This window comes from Manis javanica, chromosome 16, assembly GCF_040802235.1.
Source record: "Manis javanica isolate MJ-LG chromosome 16, MJ_LKY, whole genome shotgun sequence".
Lineage (NCBI taxonomy): Eukaryota > Metazoa > Chordata > Mammalia > Pholidota > Manidae > Manis > Manis javanica.
This window is the reverse complement of record NC_133171.1, coordinates 2813653-2837710: the sequence shown is the minus strand read 5'-3', so window position 1 is coordinate 2837710 and position 24058 is coordinate 2813653. Positions and strand designations below refer to the sequence as shown.

Here is a 24058-nt window from a genome sequence, read left to right as displayed (position 1 = left end):
CAAATAGTATTTAATAAAAGTCTTTTGTCTCCTATCAGCCCAGACAGGTTAGTTTCAAACTTGTATGTGGGAACATTTTAATTAATATGCATATTTTACTGACATATTTTTAAAACTTTACTAACCTTATAATGTCAGACTTAGTAACACTAAAATATCATGATAATCATAGAATTGTAAGCCTGGCAAAAAAGGTGCTTAATAATATTTGCTGACTGATATTTGACAACTGGAATATTGAGATTAATGTCCAGTGGGAATGATACTTAATCTTAGTGCATTTTTTTGACATAATGACATTAAGAGCATGGAACACTAGAGTATTATCTAATCCAAGAAACCACCAGGTACAAGTTATCAGGGAATGGACCAACTAGAGAATCATATTCTATCTTCACAAATGTCCTTTCACATCTGTGAAATTTATTTTTGGGCCAAAAAGATTGGAAGGGATAAATTATTAGGAAGAAAGGTGCTAGAGCTTTAGTCGTAAAAGATTGGGATGAGGGGAAGGAAAATTTCCTAGCTCTGAGTCTAAATCGCAGAAAGGATTGATCTCAGAAGTTTTCTGCAAGTTAATTTTTTTATGTCATGAAAAGAATGACATAAGTACCAGAAAAACCTCAATTTTGGCCCCATTTCTGCCACTGTAATGCTGTTTGTTTCTGGAAAAGTTAACAGACCTTTCAGAGTATCGGGTTCCTTAAAACAGGTGCATTTGCTGTTCTTAATTCTTGGTGATGTTGTTAGGAACATATAAAATAATATATGTGCACATAAACTGCTACCAGGGATACATAATGACTTATGCCAAATCGTTGTGAACTTGGAATCATCATCAGCCCTTCTCCATTCTCCTCTCCATGGCAAGTATAAGCCTGGAACCACACACAGTTCATAGAGGCCCTCTCAATATGGTTCTAGGAGAGAGCTGGCCAATGAGAGGCATTTTTATGAGATGTGGAGGAGAAAAAGCCATTTGTCTCTACTGGCAGCTGAGAACAGCATTGTGGGACAATTGCAGACATGGGGCTAGGCACAACTGCTGAACAAGCACCTAGGAATCATATACTTTATACCACAAGCAGCTGAGACCAATGGTGGTAGCTCCCAGAGACTTTGGGATTTGCCACTGCTTCTTGGCCAGCCCCTTCAATCACCCCCTTCTAGCAGACATTTCCCTTACTTTTACTCTACTACCCTTTCCAATAGCTGCCTGAGCCTCTAAACCCTTTCTCTGTGGAATCCCTCCATGGGCTTCTGTGTTCCTGATGAGATTCAGACTGATACAGGACCATAATCCAGCCCAGAATCCTTAACATGAAGACAAAGTTATCCATCTAAGGGAAAGAAAGTCCTGGGTGTAGAGTAGAACAGGAGCCTCGTACAGACATTATAATATGCCAAAAATATTGAACAAAATATGTTTTAAAATATTTTTAAATGTTTGTCTTATGGACCAAAAAGTCATGGAAATTCCCCAAAGCTAGAATAAAACAGAAGAGGCACTAACAAAGAGAATGAGGTGCAGGCAATATTTGAAGAGAGATTCATTGGATATTTTCCTGGAATTTATGAAAAATTAATCCTTACACTCAAGAAGCACCAAAAAAATGTCACGGCACAAAGGACAGACATCTAGTCACTTGCACAATGCTGCAGACACCCCAGACCAAAAGAAGATCCTAGAAGCAGCCAGATCAATAAGATGGATTTCCCAAAAACAGTATGTTAGACTGTCTGACAACAGATTTCTCAAGTGCAGCCAAGAAGCCAGTAAACCATGGAATAAGTGCTGATAAGTGCTGAAGAAGAACCTGTCAACCTCGTTACTCACTGAAAGTACCTCCCAAACAGAGGCAAACTAAAGATATTTTCAGATACACCAAATCAGATTGTATCACCCAGGCCCTCAGTAAGGAGAAATGCTAAGTATGTACTTCAGGAAGCAGGAAAGTGATCTCAGAAGGGAGGTCCAAGATGCCAAACCCAAGGGCAAGCAATTTTGGTCAGCTTATGGTGATTTTAAGAAAGAATGACTTAAATACTGGATGAAAACAGAATGTAAGTTTGAAGAGAGATGATTGGGCTGAAAGCATTCTAACGCCTCCTTGAATGGCTGGTGGAAAGGGGCTAGAGAGAATGACTTATATTAGCCATAACTATGTTAAATACGCATGCTAAAATGCCTAAAATAACCACATAGAGGTGGAGTGTCTGACTTCTGTGTCAGTAGAATGGGAAAAACTGAATAGGAAAGACATACACTGATGAGAATTTGAATCCACAGTCAGAGGCTGTTCTGAGGTGTAGAGAAAAGAGAGGGAACAGGACTTGGCGTGCGGTAGCCCCAAATCATGAACACTGCAATACGGGAAGTGGCTTATGGGGGCAAGGCCTTTAGTGCAGATTAAGTTACCTCCCCCCAAAGCATTTCCACTGTTCTTAATGGCACAAATCTCTGATTTAGGCAACTAGCCCCTAACTGAGCCATTCCAGTTAATCATATGGTCTGACATGGGGAGTCGGGTGGCAAAATGGGGAGGTCCAAATATATTTGAGAGGAAAATGCAGTTTCCAAAGTCCTCCTTTTAAAGGGGTAGCATAAGCAAGAAAGAGAGCTAATGATTAAGTAATCCATTTGTTCATCCCTTTATCAGAGTTGAGAGCTCAGCTCCCCAAGGCTTATTCCACAGGCTGCTATTTAATAATACTAAATTCTGATTATAGATGCATGTGCTGGAGTCTTCTTTCTAATCTTGGCAGCTCTCCCTGCAGGGAAGGCCCTTGGGGTTTTCTGGCAATTAAGAAAAAGCTCTTGATCATGAAGTGATCTCTGGAGGTGATCAGATTGCCCGCCTTCCATGCTCGGCAGTGTGACAATGACGCACAGGTTTGTCTTTATGTTCTGGTGGATGCTGTTTGTTTAGTTTGCGTATAATTAAAGTTGCAGGGTTGGGTTTTAATGTCCTCCGGATGGCTTGGCTTCTTTTCTCGTCAACATCAGTATGGAAGTTCTGCCCTTAGGCCTACCCACCAGGAAAGGGGTGAAATGCAGGAACTTTCTGTAAGCTGGGTTCCCCCACTGAGCGACTGAACCTCACTCCCAGCACTCACACCCCCTCTGCTGCCTAGTGCCTCCTCATGAAGACTACCAACACCACACTGGCCTCTTCTCCAATTTCTCAATATTCCCTTCTATTCTTGCAAGATCGGGCCATCTAGTCCTTTTAGCTTTAGGCTTCACTGAAAGAGGGGTGGTGGCCTGCTGCTCTGCCATTTTTCTGACACCTTTCCCTGTGTCCTCTTTCAAACTGTCCCCTCTATGAGAAGGTAAAAGGACAGACCTGGAGAAGAACATCCCCTCTTCCTTCCACCTGAAGCATAACAAACCTCAAGTTAGAGCATCATTTTCCTGGGCCCCACCATGATTTTCACCAAGATCTGTGCTGTGGTGGGGTCGGCAAACCAGGAGCTTCTTTCAGGACAGACATCGCCATTAGAGCCACATAGCAGAGAAGCTGGTATGTCTCTCCAAATGGAACAGAGCCAAGAAGACTTGCCCAGACCCCTAAGAGGGACCATCCATACTTGTTCTCACTCTTCTCGTTTTGTCTCCAATCCTCTCCACGCTGCCAGATCCAGGCACTGCTTTTGTCCTCAGCTTACTTCTCAACAGCGGTTGGCACAGTAAGCTTCTCCCTCCTGGAAACTCTGCTTTTTTTGGCTGTGTTGATACCACACAGACTAGTTTTCCTCCTGCCTCCTAAGTCTCTGCTGCTGTCCCCCCCGCCCCCACTGGCCTCTAAATGACGGTGATCTTCCTGCTTGACCTGGGCCCTGCTCTCTGCTGGAACCCTCTCCTTAGTAACCACATCCATCCCCACGGCTTTAATTCTCCAGCTCAGACTTTCACATTTCTAACTGTCCACCTGACGTTGCAGCTACAGATGTACCTGTAGGTTTGTCACAGATGTCTCTGAGTCAATGCACCCTGAGGAGGACATGTTATGCATATTATATTGCCTGACCTGTCCTGGGCTCCTCCAACTCAGGAAACAGAGCCACATGCTCCCAATTGCTGAAGATGGAAACCAGCACTGACCTTGCCACCTCTGTCCATCCTGCCACCCTCATGTCCAATCCATTAGCTGATCTGATCCAGCTACCTGCAAAGTATGTAGCAAATCCATTCACTTTCTAGCTCCACTGCCAATACCTTGTGGTGTGGTGTCCACCTTCACTTTCATCTGAACCACATAGTACCCCCAAAGTGCACTTCCTGCTTCCATTCCCAACCTTCTCCACACAGCAGCAACATAGGTTGGAAAATAGCATTCTTCCTCTGATACTCTTCAGTGACTTTCCACTGAACTCTGGCCCTGCAACCCTTGGAGCTCTCCTGCACCAGGACCTTTGCACATGCTATCCCCCTTTCCTGAAATGTTCTCCATTTGCTTTTCCCTTTTACAATTTAAGCCCCAGCTTAAAATTACCTTCTCAGGATGGTCTGCCCTGACTACCTTATTTAGAGCACATCTCTTCACCTTTCTTTCTGCCATTAGAGGCAATTCTCCACTTTTGGAGATCAATTCTCCACTTTTTGGGATCAAATCCATTGATCACCTTTTTCATCTGATTACCTCTGCGGTCATTTCTTTCTTCTGATGCATATACTCTTTTTTGTCTCCTTCATAGCACAAATTGTGATTGGTATCTACATGTTCTTTTACTTGTGTATGCAAAATATTGCTCATTAGACTGTAAGATCTCTAAAGGCAGGGACCATCTGCTTTTACCATTTGATCGCCAGCACCTCACAAAGTGCCCACATGGAATGGGCACTTAATGAAGGTTGTTGCGTGAAAGAATGCATGAAGTCTTCACTTCTTCCTCTGGTAGCCTCTCTGTGCCCTTGACAAGCCCCAGAATTCTCCCTTAGGGACAGAGCAGGGTGTTCTGGGAATCAGGGGCATTTGAGAAAGAAAGGAAGCCTTTAGCAGCCCTGCCTTTAGACTTTGAAACTTGGAGGTATTTTTTGTCTGTTTGTACAGAAAGTTGTTAGTAGAATTCTAGAGAGATTACTGGTACCTTGAAATACCTATAGGGTTTTGGTTATTGTTTCTGAGATATATGGTATATTAATGACTGATCTATGTTCAGGGATGCACAGAGTCATAGTCCTGCGTGTATTTTATTGAATGAGAGCTGAGATGACGCCTGCTCTGATTAGGACTGTGGCTCACAGACGGGTTCTCCCGGAGAGCCATCTTCAGGCTTACACTCCCCTCTGCTACCACCATTCGCTGATGTGAACTAGGTAACTGCGCCATTATGTCACCAGAGTTGGAAGGAGCCATTGAATCAGGAAGGAAAAGAGGCAGAGGCTGCAATTAAGAGGAGAAATGAAGACATGACTACGGAGGTGACCAGGTGAAAAAAGGTGGTCAGAGGAGAAAGGAAGAGAGTGGGTTGAAAAACAGCCTCCTTCTGTCCCTGTGAAAATGGGCCAATATCCCCATTCTCTGTACTGCAGGGCTGGCACTGGCCCTGGCAGACATTCTTGACAGCAGCCAACCAAGGTTTCCTCCTGATGGGCAAAGAGGCTGGTAGTGCAGTGCTGGCAGTGTGTGGTGCCACACCAACAGGCATAGGACAAAGTCTTTGGTGGCTGCTTGGAACCTAAAGTTCTAACATCTCAGTGGAAAGTAAGAGTCTTTTAATTTTGAAGGGAAATTAAAAAAAAAATAAGCCTACTATAGGGAGGGGAAAGTTCACATGTCACTTCCCTTTATAGGAACAGATTTCACCAGTCAAAATGCATATTTGAAAGATAAACAAAAGAAAACAAAACAAAAACCCTAATGCTTTTTTTCTCTGAGTTTGGAAACCAAAAAGTACATGATCATTTCAGGGAGATACTCTCCTGGCACAAACTGGTTAGGAATACAAGCTTGTGTAGTTTGGGAATCTCTCTCTGAATATATCTAAGAATTCATAAGAACCACATTTTACTATTCTGTGGTGAGAAGGAATTTTATGACTTTTTGAGAAATGTTTTGTTTTTTCCTAAGAAGACCATGATAAGGAAGTGAGCCAAATTACTTGGCAGTTGGAAAATTGTCTCAATGCCCCAGGCTTGTGTTCCCAGGGGCCAGAGGGTTCTGAGCAGGCTGACTTGATTGTCAATTTGTCCTGCATGTAGGTTCTCAAATTTTACATTTACAAACTTGCCCAGATTTCCGCCCACCCTTGGGGTTTGTAGAGCAGATGGCAATGACCGCAGCAGATCTGTCTCCATGCTAACCTTTCCTTCAGGGGCTCCAAGGTCCATAGCCAAGAATGTATAAGCAGGGGCTGAACCCAAAGGCACAGGGACTGGGTAAGGGACCTGGAGGAAGCCTGGGAGGGAGCCCGGGAGGGAGCAGGAGCAAGGTGGGGGCGCGAAGAGCACATTCTCCCACGCTCACTGCAGCCTCCGTGCCCCTGAGCCAGGGGGAGTGGGGCTCGTGTCCTCATAGCTTCCGCGTTTGACACATTGGACCACACCTTTCCCTCAATATTGTCTCTCCTTCCTTACCTTACTTCCAGACCTTCTGACAACTTGTTGTCAACTGCCTTTGCCAGATGCTCCTCCTTTGCCCACCGCTTACATCAGAGATTCTCACCCTGGGATTGATTGTGCTCTCCAGGGGACACTTGACAATGTCTGGAGACAGCTTCGTCACACCTGGGGATGGCTGAGTGCTCCTGGCACCTCAGGAGTAGAAGCCAAGGATGCTTCTAAAGACCCCACAATTCGCAGGCAACCCTCTGCAACAATTATCTATTCTACAATCTCACCCATGCAGTGGTTGAGAAACTCTGGCTTAACTGCTGCTGTCTCATGGTGTTTACTTCTAGATCCTTTATTCCTCTCACTCATATACTCTCTTTGGGTCATCTCTTTGGTCTTTGGGTCATCTCATCTGCTGCCACAGAATATAAGTGTATCTACATTCTGATGGTTCTCGAATCTTTGTCTCCAGCTAGATTTCTCTTTTGAGCACCAAACTCATATATCACCACCTGACTGGACATTTTCAGTCTGATAACCTACAGACAGCCCTTTGGTTTCTGTTTTGGTTTGCCTTTTTTCAATCTCAGGAAGAAAAAAATGTTCCTAAGTGAAAAATTAGTCTGTGATACACAGTTATCTGTTTTTAATAAAAGGGAATTACAATGAACTGTTATTTTGAAAGAATAAAATAGAAGGTAGTGGCCCTCTGTGAGATAGTAAGATGCAGTTTGGATGTTACAAATGGTGTTGAAGGGAAACCCTTTAGCCTTTTAGGAAGAGAGAGATTTTTACCTGGTGAGTTTTGCAAAAGAGAATGAAGTCTTTGCTTTTAACTTGGACTCATTCTCTTTCATTGAGGACTCTTAAGGGCTCAACCCAGTGCTACCTACCGTCTAACACGTTCACAAACTCCACTGCATAATACTTTAGAACTAGCCTAGTCCTAGTATGATGCTGCAGGGTTACAGTAAATATAACTTGAAATGCGTTATGATTTCTTTGATTTCACAGATATCTTACATACCTTTCAATTGCCTAGTGCTGAATCACAACTGCTCCCCATGAAATATTTGATAGATACTGAATGCAGGCATTTCCCAAGTAAACTTCCCCTTTTCTTTTGCCTCTATGCCCACTCTCAGGTACATCCTCCTCTACTGTTAAGACCCCCTGCCTCCCTCAGGGAGCTTACGTGTCCCTCCTCACCACATTCAGATGAACCCTGAATGAACTGCTTGCTTGTGTTTGGGAGAGTCAACAGTGAAATAACTCCTGTTCTTGCAGAACAGCTGGGGAATCCCGTTAGGAAGACCCTGATGTGCCAGGGAGGGGAAGCTGGAGGTAGGAAGGGGAAACGGGGGAAGTGGGTCCATCATGGGATCATTCACGCGCAGACTTAGGAAGTTTGCCCCTGCGCTTGTGCGTACAGGGTACTTTCCGGAATCACTGTCATCTCCCAGGGAAACCAGCTGCCTACACATTCTGAGTCCTTTATTGGCACCATGATGAGATAGCTGAAAGGCAGGGATGGTGCCCTGAGAGACAGAGACCTTACAGCAAGACAGGATCTGCATGCTTCTGAAACGTTCTCTTTCTGGAAAAGAACAGTCTCCTTCCTCCAACTTGAAGCAGATTTCTAGAGAGCTGCCCATCTGTCTATGTCTTAAAAGCAAGTCTCCATGTGTGCTCTGCGAGCCGGGCACAGAGGCGTGGGAGGAAGGGCGGACTGAAGACTGATGCAGAGGAGGGCGCTATACAGAAGATGTTTTACAAAACCTGGTGCTCCCGCCTGGCCCAGCCTCAGACCCACGCAGCTAGTGAAAGGTGGGGTGCTCAGCTCCAGAGGTGGGATCGTGTCCTTGGTGAGGCTCTTTATTTGTAATAAAGGGTGTCAGCATTGCCATTGACTCTCTGAATTCCTCCATGCACTTAGAGCTCTGTGTCATCAGCAGCGTATAATACCTACGCTCCAGGCTCTAAACAGAATAAAATACTGGCTGTTGTCTGACTCATAATTGGAACAAAAATAAATAAAAACACCTGTAAGGGAAGTGGGATTTCTGGACTCCATCTACCTCTCTGACCATCAGAAAGCTACCTAATTATACTACATTGTCTTCTTACTGGCAGAATCCCTTCTATAGATTATGTTTTATTATTTTGCCTTCAGACTTCATATAGGTTATGGAACCGAGATCTTTGAGCTGTTTGCTTTGGGGACACTGTCTTGAGCACTGCCTACCATTGCTCAGTGCCCCTAAATTAAATGCAAAAGTAGATAGTTCTTTGGAGCTCTATGCAAGTGGGGAAGTGTAATTTCCTCTTAAAAAAAGAAAAGGAAACTATACATCCTATCTCTCTCTTTTTAGTCTGGAATCCAATTGCTAAATTTGAATCTCCATCATCACATCCCAGCAAGCCTCTGGTAGGTGTATTCCTGTGTCAGTGTTCTCCTGGGTCCTGATTTCCTCTTGTCATGTCCATATGAGTGCTTTTGGTTGTAATGCATCTCAAAGACGTGTGGGGCGGGTTAGGAGACAAGAACTAAAGAGAAGAGTTCAGTAAATAAAGCAGGAGGGACTCCAGGGAAGGAAACTGAATCAAACATAAGGATAATGAGGAGACAGGTTTGAGTGGAGGAAGGGAGCCTGTTGAAATACTGTGGAAAATGAGAGATGAGATCAGGGAAGGAGTGGACAGGGGCCCAGGCACCAGTGAGCCACGGGGGGTTTTTGAGCAGGAAGTTGCTGCAGGAAGGTTGGCCTGACTGCAATTCTGAGTATGTGCCAAGCAGGGGGAAGCTAGGGATTTGGCACTGGGGATGATAAAAAGTCTGCAACTATGGGAAGTATTTGAGGGGGAAAATGAATCAAGTTTGGCTGTGAGAAGTAAAGAAGGAACCAGTGATTACAAACAGGCATCTGGGGTGTTATTATTTGCCAGAGTTACATTAGAGGAAGGGATTGGGTGCTTTGGAGAGGAAAGGAGAGAGAGGAGAAGAACAGAAGGAGGCAGATATATTCCTGATTGTAGGGCCCTAGAATCCCAGGTCTTTCTTTGTCTTCCCCTTAACTGGGGAGAACCTACATGGACACTTCTTTAGCATGCTGGACACCGTCAAAGCCTACTGGCTTCCTAGAAGAAGTGTCTACTTTGAGATGTTGGCCATACTATCTATTAACCCAAAGGACAACAATGCAGTAAGTAAAAAAAATCAGAAACCCTCCTTAGAGGATTCAGGAAGTTATCCCTGAACCACCTGTTCAGTTCACATGGGAGTTCTGAAACAATGACAGGCTTCTCCTCTTGGCCCCATGGAGCATCTGTTTCTTTTCCCAAATCAGTGAGGACCATTTGCATTTCTCCCGACATCTTATTATGAGAATTTTCAAACGCAAAGCAGAGTTGAAAGAGTTTTACAGGGAACACCTGTATTACCTGCCACTTAGATTCTACTATTAATAGTTTTCTGTATTTGCTTTATCTCAAATCTGTGCATCTATCCACCTGTCAACTCATTTTTTTTGCTGCATTTCAGAGTGAATTGCAAACATTACTAGTCTTCCACAGTAAATAAGACTTCATTTTCAACTTCTGTTTTCTGATTTTTCACCAGGCAAGCCTGGGTCAGCCCACCTAGGTAGCCTGTGGAGACCAAAGGGAAGCCTGTGGCTCTTTCTGTGGGTGGTGTATCTGCCGGGTCCCTCCTCCCAAGGCATTGAACACCCACTCTTTAATTACAGTGGTGCCTTGCCTGTGTACTTGAGTTCCTAGAAAGTAGAAAAGGGAATATTTACAAATCCAACTATCTTCTAAACTCTACTATTGAGACTGAAAAAGACTCCTGCAGGTGATGTAGGTGGAGAAGTTAAAAAAAGAGAAAAGAAACAAGTTGTTTCTTAGGGATGTAAACAATAAGGCCTATGTCAGTGTTTTCAGATTTCTGTATATCACATCAACTTAAAGCAAAATTACACCATTAGAAACATAGGGGCCATAGAGTATACATACTGTCATTGCTTTTCGATATAAAATATTCCCAGAAAGACCACTGCCTTTGTTCCAATCTCCAGAAGTTAAAAGAGAAACTGCAGTAGGAAAATTGGTAAGGAATGAGGTAAAAGGTTCTAAATGGCAAATCGATGGTATCATCAAAATTGGAGATTGGCTTACCAGGATTTACAAAAGAATTAATACTGTGTGTTTTTACTGCACATAGTTTTCAAGCTTAAATAACATGATCCAGCAGTATAATAACAAGCATGGTTATGCTGGCATTTTATTATGGTTCTATTTTGCCTCAATTTCTATGTTCATTGTATTTAGACTTAAGGTTTAATTGATGTTTTGGCCATGTGTTTGCCCCTGAGGAGATTTTCTTGAAGACTTTCATTAAAAAATTTATTTAATGTACAGTAAGCAAATATATCCTCTTAAATGCACCCTGAAATGAGATCTTGTCAGTGCAATAAAACTTCCCTGAAAAATATCTATCCATTAGCATCATAAACCAACTGAAGACATGATCTTGGAGACTTGGGGGAAAGGACCTCCACTGAGGAAGTGTTAATGTTGGCAATTAGTTTGTGGATCCAAGTGTTGCCTGAACAGAGGGAGGGAGGAGAGGATCAGGGCTCACATGAAGCATCCAATATTACATCAGCTCATCATTAAAAACAGCCTCTGAAAGAGAAAGTCTCTGAATGACCTGTCTGAGAAAGTAGAAACAGGCTTGTTTTCTTTGGTCAACTCAACTCAACACAAGAGCTAGTCAAACAAGAAAATGAAGTCAAGGAAAGAGGAAGAGATCATATTTTAAAACGTTATTGACTGATTTTTAAAATGTGTAGGATCCCTGAATTTCTGTCACTGGAGAACTTTAAGTGCTCTTGGTCTCCCAAGAATCTTGGAGTTAAGTGTGTGACTGTCCCAGCCTTCGGGATGCATCTTTGGAGCCTGCAGGACAGTGATGAGGGACTGTGGGCTGCATGGGTTATCTCCGTGATGAAGGCTTGCCTTTTCTGCAAGTCAGGCAGATGAATCCTAGTGCACTTTTAGCCTCATATGCAAGGAAACTGTTTAAAACAGCTACTTATCTACTGGCATGAAGTGAGTAAAAATAAGTGCTTATTTTCCAGTTGCCACTCATGTAACCTTGTAAAAATTCTCTGTGGGCTGGCAAATGTCCATGTTTATCTACAAGGCTATTTTCAACCAGAGAACATAAACTCAAATTATTATACTAAACTTAAATCGGTACTTCATGCTTACAGTTCTGTCTCCAAGTTATTCAGATGGAAGTAGGCGCTACACCAAGGAAGAGGAAAAGGCAGAATTTAGTAGACAAGGGTGGAGAAAGAGCAATACTGTCCTTTTAACCAATGCTTTTGGAGAGATATTTAAAGGAAAATCCACCAAAATGATGGCTTAATTGACAAGGAAAGTTAGCTTCACTCCATCCTCTCTGTTTACACATACTATTGTTTCAGTTTATGATGTTTTGTTTACTCTGGAAGGAAATATTTTACCCCCTCTGAGATAATTAATTTTTGTCAGCTTTGCTGTTTATAAGGGAAACTGAGAAACTGTTAATTGAAATACAGAATGAGTCACTGTTTTCAGTAATTTTTGGCAGCATTCTAATTTGTGTCAATCCCAGACTAATTATTAGGTTTTTTGGAAGTAGAGAGCATTTTTGATTTTTCTCTTACTGAATTTTTCTTCCTTTTTTAAATATATATGTGCTGCCTGACAAACGTTGTGTAATTTATATCAACATGAGGTGAAATTCCCATACTTTTGAAATACCAGGAGGTTTATTGTGTCACACTTGGCTCTTCATAGTAGCTCAGTATTTAGAAAGCTCACAGGATGCAGCCTTCTTCCTTTCCTCATTCCCACCCCCAGCCTTGACCGAAAAATGTGATTCTTTGAAAGACCTTTTAGCTGGTATTAAGCCACAGTATATGGCCTGTCACTAATGACATCACTGAAGTAAACTTCCCAGAAGGCATCAGGAAGAACTCATTTGGAAATCCAACTGACTGTCACTTGCAAAGGCAAGGCTCCTGCATTCCTGAGTAATTTGTTGTGCAAGCATTAATCACTGTGAACTCATTTGCTCCTAATGCAAACGCACCACATTGTTCCACAGGAATTCTGTTCCAAATGATCCTTAATGTAGAGAATGGAAGCTGCTGACTGTGGGAAGTGTTATAAAATCTGTCAGCTCAATGGCCGGCATAATGGGACTGTTAATGGTTCCTAATAAAAGTTGGATCTTCCTGGCTGTGGCAGAGGAAAGGCGGACAGATAGGCACGTGGCTGTGCTGGACAGCCCCATCTCCTGCCTCCCGAGGCAGTATCTTGGTGAAAAGAGCATCCTGGTCAAGAAACAGCATTGCCAGGGCTGCTGCATGGCATGGCTGGGAGCATCGGCACCAGCTATGGGCTGCAGAGGGAGCACGGGGTGGCCACAGGGAGGCTCTGCTACCAGCGCCAGTTGCTTGCATGCCACAAGCCAGGGTGCATCCAAGTGCTGGTGGGGTAGATAGCCCAGAACTTGCCACCCCACTCCACACTGGTCCACCACTGAGAGAGAGGATGACAATCACAATGAGAATAGTGATGGTCACCGTTCATGCTCACTGGACACTCTCATGGGCCGTGGACTAAGCCTTTGCTTGACATGCGCTTTTCCCAGTCCTCACAGCAGTACCTCTACCTATAATGCACACTATTTGTTGCGCATTTTATAACTGAGGAAGTTAAAGTTTGGTCAGATTCAGTAACCAGCCCAAGGTCAGATTTGAAGGCGTGTGCCTGTAAACACCATGCTCCCCTATCAGAGGAGAGACACAGAAGCAATAGCCTAAAATCAGCCGATGAGAGACACAGGGCCTGGCAGTGGGCCTAGAAGGTTTTCCATCAGTCCAGCCACCCAGTCAGTGTGTTCAGAACGAGCCCTGGAAAAGCCTGTAAAAGCTGTGCTTTGGCTCCAGTGCTGTTCCTCTAGGCTTTGCTACTCAGGTGTGAGAACCCAGGGCCTTTGCTCTGTGCCACCCAAATGCGATCTTGCTGGGCCCCGATCAGGGGACACCCTCCACTGAGGACTTGTTCCTTCTCATCCCACTGCTGCCCCTTCAAAACTTGTCACATATCTTGTCACCAGAGGGTTTGGCCTCCTGATTGCGCCCTAGCCAGCTCAGGTACAGCAAGAAGAAGCTACTGCCTCCTGGGGATGCCTCCGTGCACAAGAGAACAGCGCCCGGGGCTTCAGCAGGTTGGCTGGGCATGGGAGCACGGAGACATGGGCAACGTGACATGCCCAAGCTCCAGGGACTATTGCAACAGAGGGGCTGCCGCTGTTGCCTCAGGGCTCAGGAACAGGAATGGAGTGGAGCTTGCAGACAGAGGCCGCGGATGCCAGAGGCTGGCAGGAGCTCAGGCAGTCGGGGAGCAGGGAAGCGAGAGCTGTAAAGATAAAAAGCTTAAAATCCGAGCACTATTGGGAGCTTCCAAGTGGTGGGATGGAAGCACAGAGCACGGCTGAGGGATACATATGAAAGGAAACTGCACACAGACCCAGTCACCCTTTCCACATCGGTCCCTGTCACCAAGAGAGGAGGACTCAGGAGTTTTCACACCTAGAAACACCACTATTCCTAAAAGCCGTTTACTTGATTGTGTCACTAAAAATATCTAGAGTTAAGGTTTGAAAGATGTGAGGAAACATAGTTATGAAGAAGAGGGTGAAGCAGGGAGGAGTGGGAGAGCATAGAGTTTTTGGGGGGTGCCCACCACCACCCACCAACAGGACAGTGGTGCAATGGGGAATGTAGAGACAGGCTAGACATGTCCTCTAGCACGACAGAGCTTATGAATGCACATCGTAAGTGCTAGACTACATGGCACGGGATATGGATGCAGCAGGAATGAGTGAGAGAAATTAGCAAGAGGAAAATTCAGAGACAGCATCATGTGAGATTGTGTCGGCTGCAAAAAACAGAGATATTATGGACACGGAAAGAAGATGCACTTCACACAGAGAGCTCTGGCATGAACCAGGCGTGAGGGTGAGAGCAAGCAGGCTGAGGGCAAAGGAGAAGGAAGGACATGGCTTTGTTCTAGTGGAGGCATGTGTGTGAGTGTGTGTGTGTGTGTGTGTGTAAGACTGTGCATGGTGTGCACGTGTATGTGTGTGAGTTTGTGTATGTGTTTGGACAGGGAAATAGCAGAACCAGAGAGGATGACAGAACATTACCAAAAGCCTTGATAGCCAGATAAGTGTTTGGGCCAGTATGGTAGGTAATAGGGAGCCTCTGTAGGTGTTTGGCAGCTAAGGAGCATAATCTAAGCCATGTTTTGGAAAGTTTCATCTGCTAGTTACATAAGAAGGTAGATAGCAGGGGTAAAAAGAATTAGGGGCACGGTAGGCAGCCAGTGCACCGTGGCATTATGATCTGTTGTCTTCTCTCCTACAGCACACAATTGTATTTCCCCTCTCACTAATTGAAGTCATCCTCGGGCCGTACAGCTATCCACTGAAGAAGATAGGACTCAGCATACTGACTGCTTTTGGCATTGCTTATCTCAGCCGGTAAGAACTGCAGAAAGAAAATCACTTAGCCTTGTCATTCAAGACTCTGAGGGACATTCCAACAGAAGCATATTGTTCTGTAGCAATGCCTTTATCTTGGGTTAGCAGGGACTTAACCATCTTTAGACTTTCAGGTAAGAAAGATTCTTCTTGTTCAGTTTTAATAGTCCTGGTACCACATAGATACACAGGTGTGGGTGAACACAGGCAGCAAGTCATGAATTTCTCTCTGTTACAAAGAATTCATCATGTCAAAGCTAGACATGTTACTTTCTCCAAGAAAATGTTGATTTTTGGTTCCACTGGCATTTAAAATGTCTGAATGACTGAATGATTCAAGGCATGTAGCTATATTCCATCTAAACAGGCATTTAATGGGTTGAGCATGCTAGGTTCGGTCCATTCCTGCTTCCTGCATGATGATGGGCTTATTTGCTTCAACATCTGGCACAAGGGCTCCTAGAGGGTATTGGGGCGATTGCCCCAGGGTTGCAGAAGCGCCTAGCTGGAGGCAAGGGAGATAAATAGTTGGCCTAGATCTCATCGTTCAACCACTTGGCAACACTCAGTCTCAGAAGTGCTGCCCAGTGATCTGTAATCAAGGGAAAGTGCTTGGCCTTCCACGCAGTGACTAGAACACCTCTTTCCTGTTCTGGAGGCTTCTGACCCATTACCATGCTCCTGCCCTACTGAAAGGGGCTTGCCAAGCATATTACCCGCACATTGGAAGCTCACTACAATGTTCTTCCTCTGGCATAGGTTCACATGAGCTCCTCCTGTCTGGCAATCTGACTAATGTCCCCCATCCCTATGTGGGTGACTTTAATTCAGTGCAGCTATCTGCCAGACAGGCCAGAAAGAGAGCCCACTGACAAGGACTGGGGCTCTAGAAGTGCCTGCTTCCTGGGCTTCTCCCGCCTTTGTCTTACAGCCAGGAACCTCAGTGCCCAGAAGTCAGGCGATCTTCCCTCCCAGCTTTCCCTCCCTTTTATCAAAGTATGGTCCTCTTAACCTCTCTGCAACCCTCTTCCCTGAATGCTCAAAGTCTTTCTTGCTTCTCATGGCTTCAAAAAGCACTTTGTCCATAAATCTACCCCGAGACTCTGCTGAGTTCTGTGCTGTTCTCCAGCCTGGGGCCTTTGCATTTAACAAAGGATACTTTTAGAGAATAGGGCTTAACTTGGGGCCTACTGGTGGGTGAGGTCTCGGGCATTGTGTTGAGATGGATTCTGAGACCCAAGAAAAATGAGTTTTGGTATCATTTAGAAATATTACCAATAGTGTGGACCGGCGAGTAGAAGGGTGTGTGCTGTGTATTTGCCATCTCTGGCTTAACCCAAAGGGATAAATCCCTAAAGATGGAATATCTGGCACCTGAGGTGGGGTAAGACAATATACACATAAAGGCATTTTTCTCTGCTGTATCGTGTAGAGAAGCAGGGTGAGCTGTGCGATTCTGCACATGAATTTCCATCCCCTTTTGCTGTTGTTAGACTTAAATCTGGTTAAGTCTTTCTTGCCAAGTACCACTTTTGGAGTTCATATATAAGGTAGCACTTCTGAACTATTAACTTTTCCTACCCAGCAACATAGAGGTTGATGAGTCCTCACGTCTAGCCCTTGCTCTTTTATCTTCAGAGACCAAGAAGATAAAAGGGCACCTAAGGCCACTGGTTGATGGAGAGATAAGAAGCAGTGGTGAGAAGGGCTTGGCTTGTTGGGGCACAGCCATATGTTCAGACCATGCAGGCAATTGGGGGTTGGGGAACGAGGTGCAATAGAATGGGGGCCAGGTGTGAGCACCTATCTGTCCATTCAATTATTCACCAGTGCCAGGCACTGCGCTCCGACGTGAGGATACACCGATACACAAGATGCCACGCTGCCCATAGGGGTTGTGTTGGGGAGAGGATAGTGCAAGAGAGTGGAAGACAGGGTGATGAGACTTTAACCGGGTACACACAGGCTCTGTGGGCACCGGACATGGATGCAGAGGGCTGACTTCTTAAGGGAATTGATGTCTAAGCTGAGACCCAAAGAATGAGCAGGACCAAGTCCAAAGAAACATGGAAAAGACTTTCGGGCAGAGGGAAGAGCATCTGTGAAGGGCTGGAGGAGCTGAGGTATGGCTGGATGGGGAAACAACTAGATCCTGAGTCACATTGATCAGCCTGGACTTCTCAACCAAGGGATTTCCCACAGAAAAGTTTTAAGCAGAGGAGTGCAGTGGTACAGCTCATGTAAGAAAGGAGACTCTGCCTTCTGTGTTGAAGTTAAAGTGGAACAAAAAGGGGAGACCAGTTGCTGGCATTTCTGGTAACTCACGAGAATTGATGTTATCCAGCTAATGACAGTATCAGTCAATCTTCAAATAGTATCAGAGAGAGTGGGTGGTGGAAGGTGACTTGGAGACCAGCCAGCAGTGGGGACCTGAAGCCTTGGTGGGTTAAATGACATGCCCAGGATCACATGGCTGGGACCTAAACCGAAGTCTCCGATTTCCAAATCCAGTCCTTTCTCCACTGTATTCGCATGGCCAGGTGTTTGGTCAGCTCCCTGTTTGTGCAGAACACTCTGCTAAATGCTGGAGGGGTGGGCAGGCAGAAAAGCCTCCCCTTGTTTCAGCAGTGGAGCAGCTGCTGTGCTGTCCTTGTTCCTGGGATTGGACGTTGGGGTGATGCAGTGGAGCAAGTGGAGGAAGGCCTGGGGCCATCACCAGCAGGACTGTGACTGGGTGGCCCAGCGGGGAGCTGACGTGTTCAGGATTCGGACTTCCTTCTCATTAATGAAGTACTAAGTCAGCATTTGGTCCATTAGGACCCATTGCTGCCAGAATGAAAGAAATCCACCTGCACGCAGGCCTTTCATGCGGGTCCTCTGACTGAGCTTCCCCACCTCTACCTCTACCCCCACAGGGGAGCGCAGACTCTGCTGCTTATGGACTCAACCCTTGCTCAATGCTCTAGAGTCCATGGCTCTCATGGCCACGGATGGCCGCCAGCAAGGTCCACAGCTGTGGCTATCCATGGAGATGTTTCCGGGAAGTGGCTGTGGGCCAGCTGTTAGGTGTAATAGTTTGGATGGTCAAATAGGGAAATGGCAGAGCAAGAATGAGCCAAAGGATGTGGGCTCAGGCCAGAGAGAGCGTGAGAAACACACATGAGTCAGAAAAATGGCAATAACACTGAGCTGGAGAGGCATTTCACTGCTGAAGTCATGTTACAATGACCTAAAAATAGCCTCTCAGACTGTGGGGACTGCCTCCTATGTGGCACTTGCTTTTCGTTATTTTTCAGATTGCAAAACTGGAGGGCTGGTCTGTAAGTGGGAAAATAAAGCTTTGCAGAGTAGTAACAACTGTAAATCTTTCATTTCCTTTTTCTTGCATTAGTAACCTGCAAATAAGGTAGCTCATAAAATCCTGCCTTCTCTCCCACTCAGAAACAGCTCACTTGGCTGGCTCGCTCACTCTGCAAGGCAGGGGCAAGGAGCAGAAAAACGGAGACCTCCCTGCCGCTGGCTCCTATTCATTCCTTTGTCGAACAAATATTTCCCTCAACACAGAGCTGATCCTGCTGGGAAAGGTACAGTTAGACAAGGCCGAGCCCCAGCCTTCAGGGGCTTTGCACTTAACTAGTGGAGATGAGCTGTGATCACAAATCATAAGAACACAAGATGGGAAGTGATAAAGGGCCAGGGCAAGTCCGAGGAGCCTGGGGACACAGGGGAAGCAGGTATGTCTGGCTGGGCAGTGCAGGAAGGGCTGCATGAACAGTGGGTTGGGGCTGGGCTCTGAAGAACGGCTGAATTGGAATCCCCAAAAATGGTAGAAACTGAACGACGTGGCAGGATGCAAAGGCCAAAAGGGGTCAGAACAAGTCGGAGCAATGGCCAGCAGCTTGCTGCAACTGGATTTACTAGTAAAAGGACTAATAAGAATGCTTTCTGGAGATACCCGCTCATCAAGGCTTGCAGATGGCAGATGAGTGGAAGTCAGACACAGTGTAGACAGTGTGAGATTTGTGTGTTGCTGCTGTTTGTTTGCTTCCATGGCATGAAGGTGGGAAGAATTAGTAACACAGCCAGAGAATTGCATTTTAAAAAGGCTTTCTTACCAATCATGCTTAAAATGGATTAGAGTGGCATGGCCTAGGAAGCAAAACAGAATAAAAACAAATGCAAATAAAAGTTTGCCAGAATGTCTTGGCATCTGATTTCATCACAATGTCTTCTACTTCACCACTGCTATGCCATGGTTCTAGAGCTCAGAGCACTCTCCTACCAGCTGCAGGTGGTGCAGTTCTCCAAGACCTCCATCTCTGAAGAGTCCTAATAATCCAATGAGTGCACACACATGCCCCTGCTGTACACTTAACCCCCCATGTGCATCTCCCCCACAGATCGTAAAGGCTCAATGACTAGCCTCTTGGCCCTGACATGTCCACCCAGCTCAGCTTTAATGTTAGCATGCCGCTCCCACCGCTGGCAGTGCCAACCTGCTGTTGCCCATCATCCCCTGTGCTGCTAGCCATGGTGACAGTCATGGCTGGCCTGGAGCACACCACCTCCTTGCTCTTGGTAGACCAGAAATCTGCTGATGCCATAGGTATGTATGCAAGTGTGTTAGCTCTTGCATGCTCAGTGCAAGCATTTTACACACATACAGCTATAACCCAGCCTTGGGGGAGGGAGATATTTGTAAAGTCATTTCTCAATAGCAGCTCCTATGAGGCAAGAGAGAGGACTCCTTTTTTCTGTGCTAGACTCACTCAGGTGAGGTCCCACAGTAAAACTGCCTGATCCTGCTGGGAAATTCTAAATTTTCTCCTCTTAATTCTTGCACCCATTTACACACTCTCACGCATATAGACATCTTACCCCTGGAACACAATAAAAACCAGCAGAGCGCTGCCCTACACTGAGCTCCGAGCTCAGTCACCTTGCTATTCCCGCATCAAAAGTGTGCCCTTACTGCCACGAGTCCATTATGGTGAATTCCCTCCCAGGGACACCATTACCCTTTCCTGAAATATGACCTCTTTCTGGGAACTTCTAGATGCACCATAGTTTTATAACCTTGAATCTTAGGACCAGAATCTCAGCCCTATTTTCTACAGAAGGACTCCTTAGCCCTCATGTAAATTAACATCTGAAAAGAAATATTCAGATGCCACACAACTCCCCTTATTGTCAACATGTGGAGTCCAGGCCTGCCAAGATGCAAACTGAGAAGGGCTGGAGGTGGGGAACTAGGAGAGGAAATGGTAATCTATACTTCCCATCCTTCCTGCCCAACCCCAGCTCCTGCTCAGCCAAAATACCTGTTCACAGAAATTAGAAATAATAACAGCCAGAAGCTGTGCAGTCAGGGACATACCTGAGCCACATCATTAAAGTAACAGAATGGGCACTGTGGATTAATTGGCATGTAGCAGGCAAATGAGAAGGAAAACCCAAGGGTAATTCTAAGAATTTAAGGCCATTGACGAGGAAAACAGGGATTCCACTACAGATGAAGAGAAGTGAGGAAAGAAATTATTTTAGGTATAAGTAAAAGATTCAGTTTAAAATCTCATATCTGTATCTCATTCCAAAAACTTCTGGTGTAATTGGTTTAGGATATGTCCTGAGCACCAGAATTTTTAAAGCCCTCAAGACAATTCTAATGTTCAGTCAAGGTTGAGAATCACTCACCTTGAAGAGCTTCCATTTGGAAATTCAGACCTGGCCTTTTCAAGAGAGGTGGGACCTTGGACACCCAGGAAGTGAGCCATCCAGGTGGGATGGGACGGCTATAGAAAGAGGAGAGAAGTGGGAAGTGTGTGCTGGGGAAATGCCCTCATCTGAGGGACAGGAAGGAAAAGGGGTCAGCAAAACTGCAAAGACTGGTCGGATAGTAGAAAACCAGGCATGTCCCAGAACCCCATGGTCCCTGAAGTGGGGAGGAAGTTCTGAGCCAGAGGGGGTTTTCCAGGGAGGGGTGGGCAGCAGTTTAAATGCCATGAAGAGGTTGCCATCTCAACAGCTCTGGTTATTGCTGATTTTTCCAATATCTTGGCAAACTATTTACCTAATACTTGACCTTCACAATTTCTCTTCAGTCTATTTATTTATTTATTTACTTTCTTATTCATTGCTTTACCTAAAATTGATTTGTAAGGAAATCATAATAGAAATTTTTTAAAGGATAGTAGAGATTCACAATTTAGTATTAAAAACCAGATTTAATTTCTGTAGGTGTTAAAGCCAGAGGATGTTTTTAATAAGTCATCATTCATACTTGATTAGTAGGAAGCCTGAGAAGGCTGGTGAACTGGGTGTGACTAGGGGGTGGGTTTCAAAGGAAGCAAAAGCTCAAGTCCCACCTAAGGAATCACCAGGTCCCAATCCCTCTCAGGGATATTTTCCTTGTAGGAAGTCTCCTGCTAACTTCTTGGATTCCTTTGCAGAATATAAACACAGGTTGTGCTTGCCTCCTGGTATCAGATACTACTGTCACCCTCTCACATGTCTATGTACGAAGGTGGTATGAAAATACGGGGCCAGAGGATCCTTTTATTCTGTTTATTCTGCTGGTGTAGAAAGATATGTCATGAGAGTTAACACTTTAAGAAGTATATGCCTGAAGTGCACAAAAGCACTGGTTATCTTCTAATCTCTAACTCACAGAGTTCTGCTACTAATTACCCTACTGATAAGAAGCAAAAAATACAAATTTCATAATAATCATTGAATACCACAAGATTTAGGATGAAGAGATGATAAGAAATGAATTCCTGTTTACCAGTTTGTGCCTGGCCAGCCAGACTCATGTAGATTCACAAAGTAGGCAGTTCCAGAGAACACAGAGTTTTGTGCTGTGAACTGGTGGTCAGAATTACTGGCCTCTTCAAAGTGTTAATAAAAGTGGGCAACAGATTAACTACAGTTTGGAGGGCCACTGGGTACATTTTCCAGTTTTCAGAGGCTGCCGAGTTCTTGGTGGGTCAGGAAGCAGATTGCTGCCTACAGCGGCTGCAGAGAATAGCAGTGAGAAAGAACTACAGGGGCTGCGTTCACTCACGAAAATAAAGAACTTGCCATGTTCCCAGCATGTGGAAAATGGAAGTGCGTGATAGATTCCTTCCCTCTCCCATTTCAGGATAGTGAGAAAGATTGTCAGATGAGCAACAAGAGTAAGTGAAAGGTAAGGGCAGCATACGGCCTGAGAACCTAACCAAACGGTTACAGGACATCAAGGAGATCTCTTCTAGAGAAATTGACTCTTAAGCTGAGACTTGAAGATGAGTACAATTCAACCAGGAACAGAGCAGGGATCAGTGTGGCCCAGGAAGCAAACAGGTCACGGGTGTTCCTAGCAGAGACACAGCATGGGTGAAGCAGCACAGGGTCCACATGGATGGACTGCAGACCTGAGGGGCCCTGGCTGTGGGGGACAGTGCAAGGCGGGGTGAAGGAGCTGGGGTATTTCCTAAAGCCTTAGGGATCACTGGAGGCAGGGAGGGAGCCCATGGACAGATTTCAGATTTAGAAAGATGGATGGGGTCCTCTGGTGTGGAAAGCAGATTGCAGGGAGCAAAAACCCAGACAAGGCGAAGGAGCCTGGACTGAGCTCAGGAAATGAGTGCAAGGCCCTGGGAAACATTAACTAGGACTTCCCGGCGCTGGGCTCTGACGTGGGGGTCAGGGAAGCGCTGTCGCTGACTGGGGTGGAGGACACCGACAGATTCAGTCATGGGCCTGCTGTGTCTTTCCTTCCTTTTCTCTCTCTCTTTCCTTTTAACATACATCTAGGCAAGCCGTAAGGAAGTGATGCCACCTGAGTTTGACCATCTCCTCGCTCAGGCCTGTTGACTGCCCTCCGTACCATACACGCAACCTTGTCTGAAACTCTATTTGTATTTTCATTTCTTTTCTCACTGGCAGCACACCTCTAACTTTCTTTGCGCTTTCTCTGGGAAAGTACAGATTCATTCGCTTACTCAGGAACTTCCCTTTATGAAGCCTTGCACTGAAACAAAAGTGAAGCCAATAAACAGAAATTTTCCAAGCCTCTGGGGGAATGTCCTTATTTGTGGACTATCTTATATAATGTGCATGGGAACTGGGAAGCCCTGATTTCCAGGATGTAAGTAAACAAAGTGAACTAAATGCAGCAGCTTGTCTGGCATGTGTTCGCAGAGCTCTTTGTTGACTCCAGACTCCTAGGCTGAGCTGCCTGGGGACATCTACTCTCTGTGCCTTACACCTTCTCTGGCCTGTCACCAGGAGCAGCCAGGCAGGAAAGCAGTGCCAAGGGGATCCTGCTAATGACCCATCCAGCATCTCAAAGAACCCAGTATTGGTAACAGTGATAATGTAGGGCAGTAAAATTTGCCACCCCAAATGTGTCCCTTTGGCATGTGGGTTATTTTAAGCTGATTATTTTAAGATACAGAAGGCTCAGACCTTAATAACAGGTGACCTTCCCCCTAAGTTCCTAAAAAGAACCTAAATACAGGCCCTGCTCCAGGAAGGGAGCTATCTCCATAGATAACTATATTGTAATATGAACTAGGGGTGGTAGATGGGAAGGAACCTAGCAGTCTGTGGGTGGAAATTCCTCTCACTGATCTGTGGTGTCTCTGTGTCCTAGCAAGTATTTGTTTACTAAGCATTTATTCCTTTTCCTCATCCTGTGAATAGTCTTCCTTCCCTTTCAAGGCCTAGACCCCTACCCGCTTCTCCTCAGCTCTTGAGAGCATCTAAGTCTCAACTGCCTGACTGCCCATGGCTCTCAGATTCTTTGGGAGCCCCTTTATGTGTATAACTAAATGTGATTTTCTCCTGTCTGCCTCATGTCAATTTAATTCTTAGACCTGCCTAAAGATCCTTGAAGGGTAGAGGAAAATTCCTCCTCA

General features: G+C 45.2%; 1 protein-coding gene across 1 annotated transcript in view; it reads left to right on the top strand.

Moving 5' to 3' along the window:
- The window catches only part of LOC118971062 (androgen-dependent TFPI-regulating protein-like), a 65569-nt gene that overhangs the window by 29118 nt on the left and 12393 nt on the right, over positions 1 to 24058 (top strand). Inside the window, exon 4 of the mRNA XM_073224367.1 lies at positions 15043 to 15158. Coding sequence (XP_073080468.1) covers positions 15043 to 15158 — 116 coding nt within the window. The remainder of the gene's footprint in view (positions 1 to 15042; positions 15159 to 24058) is intronic.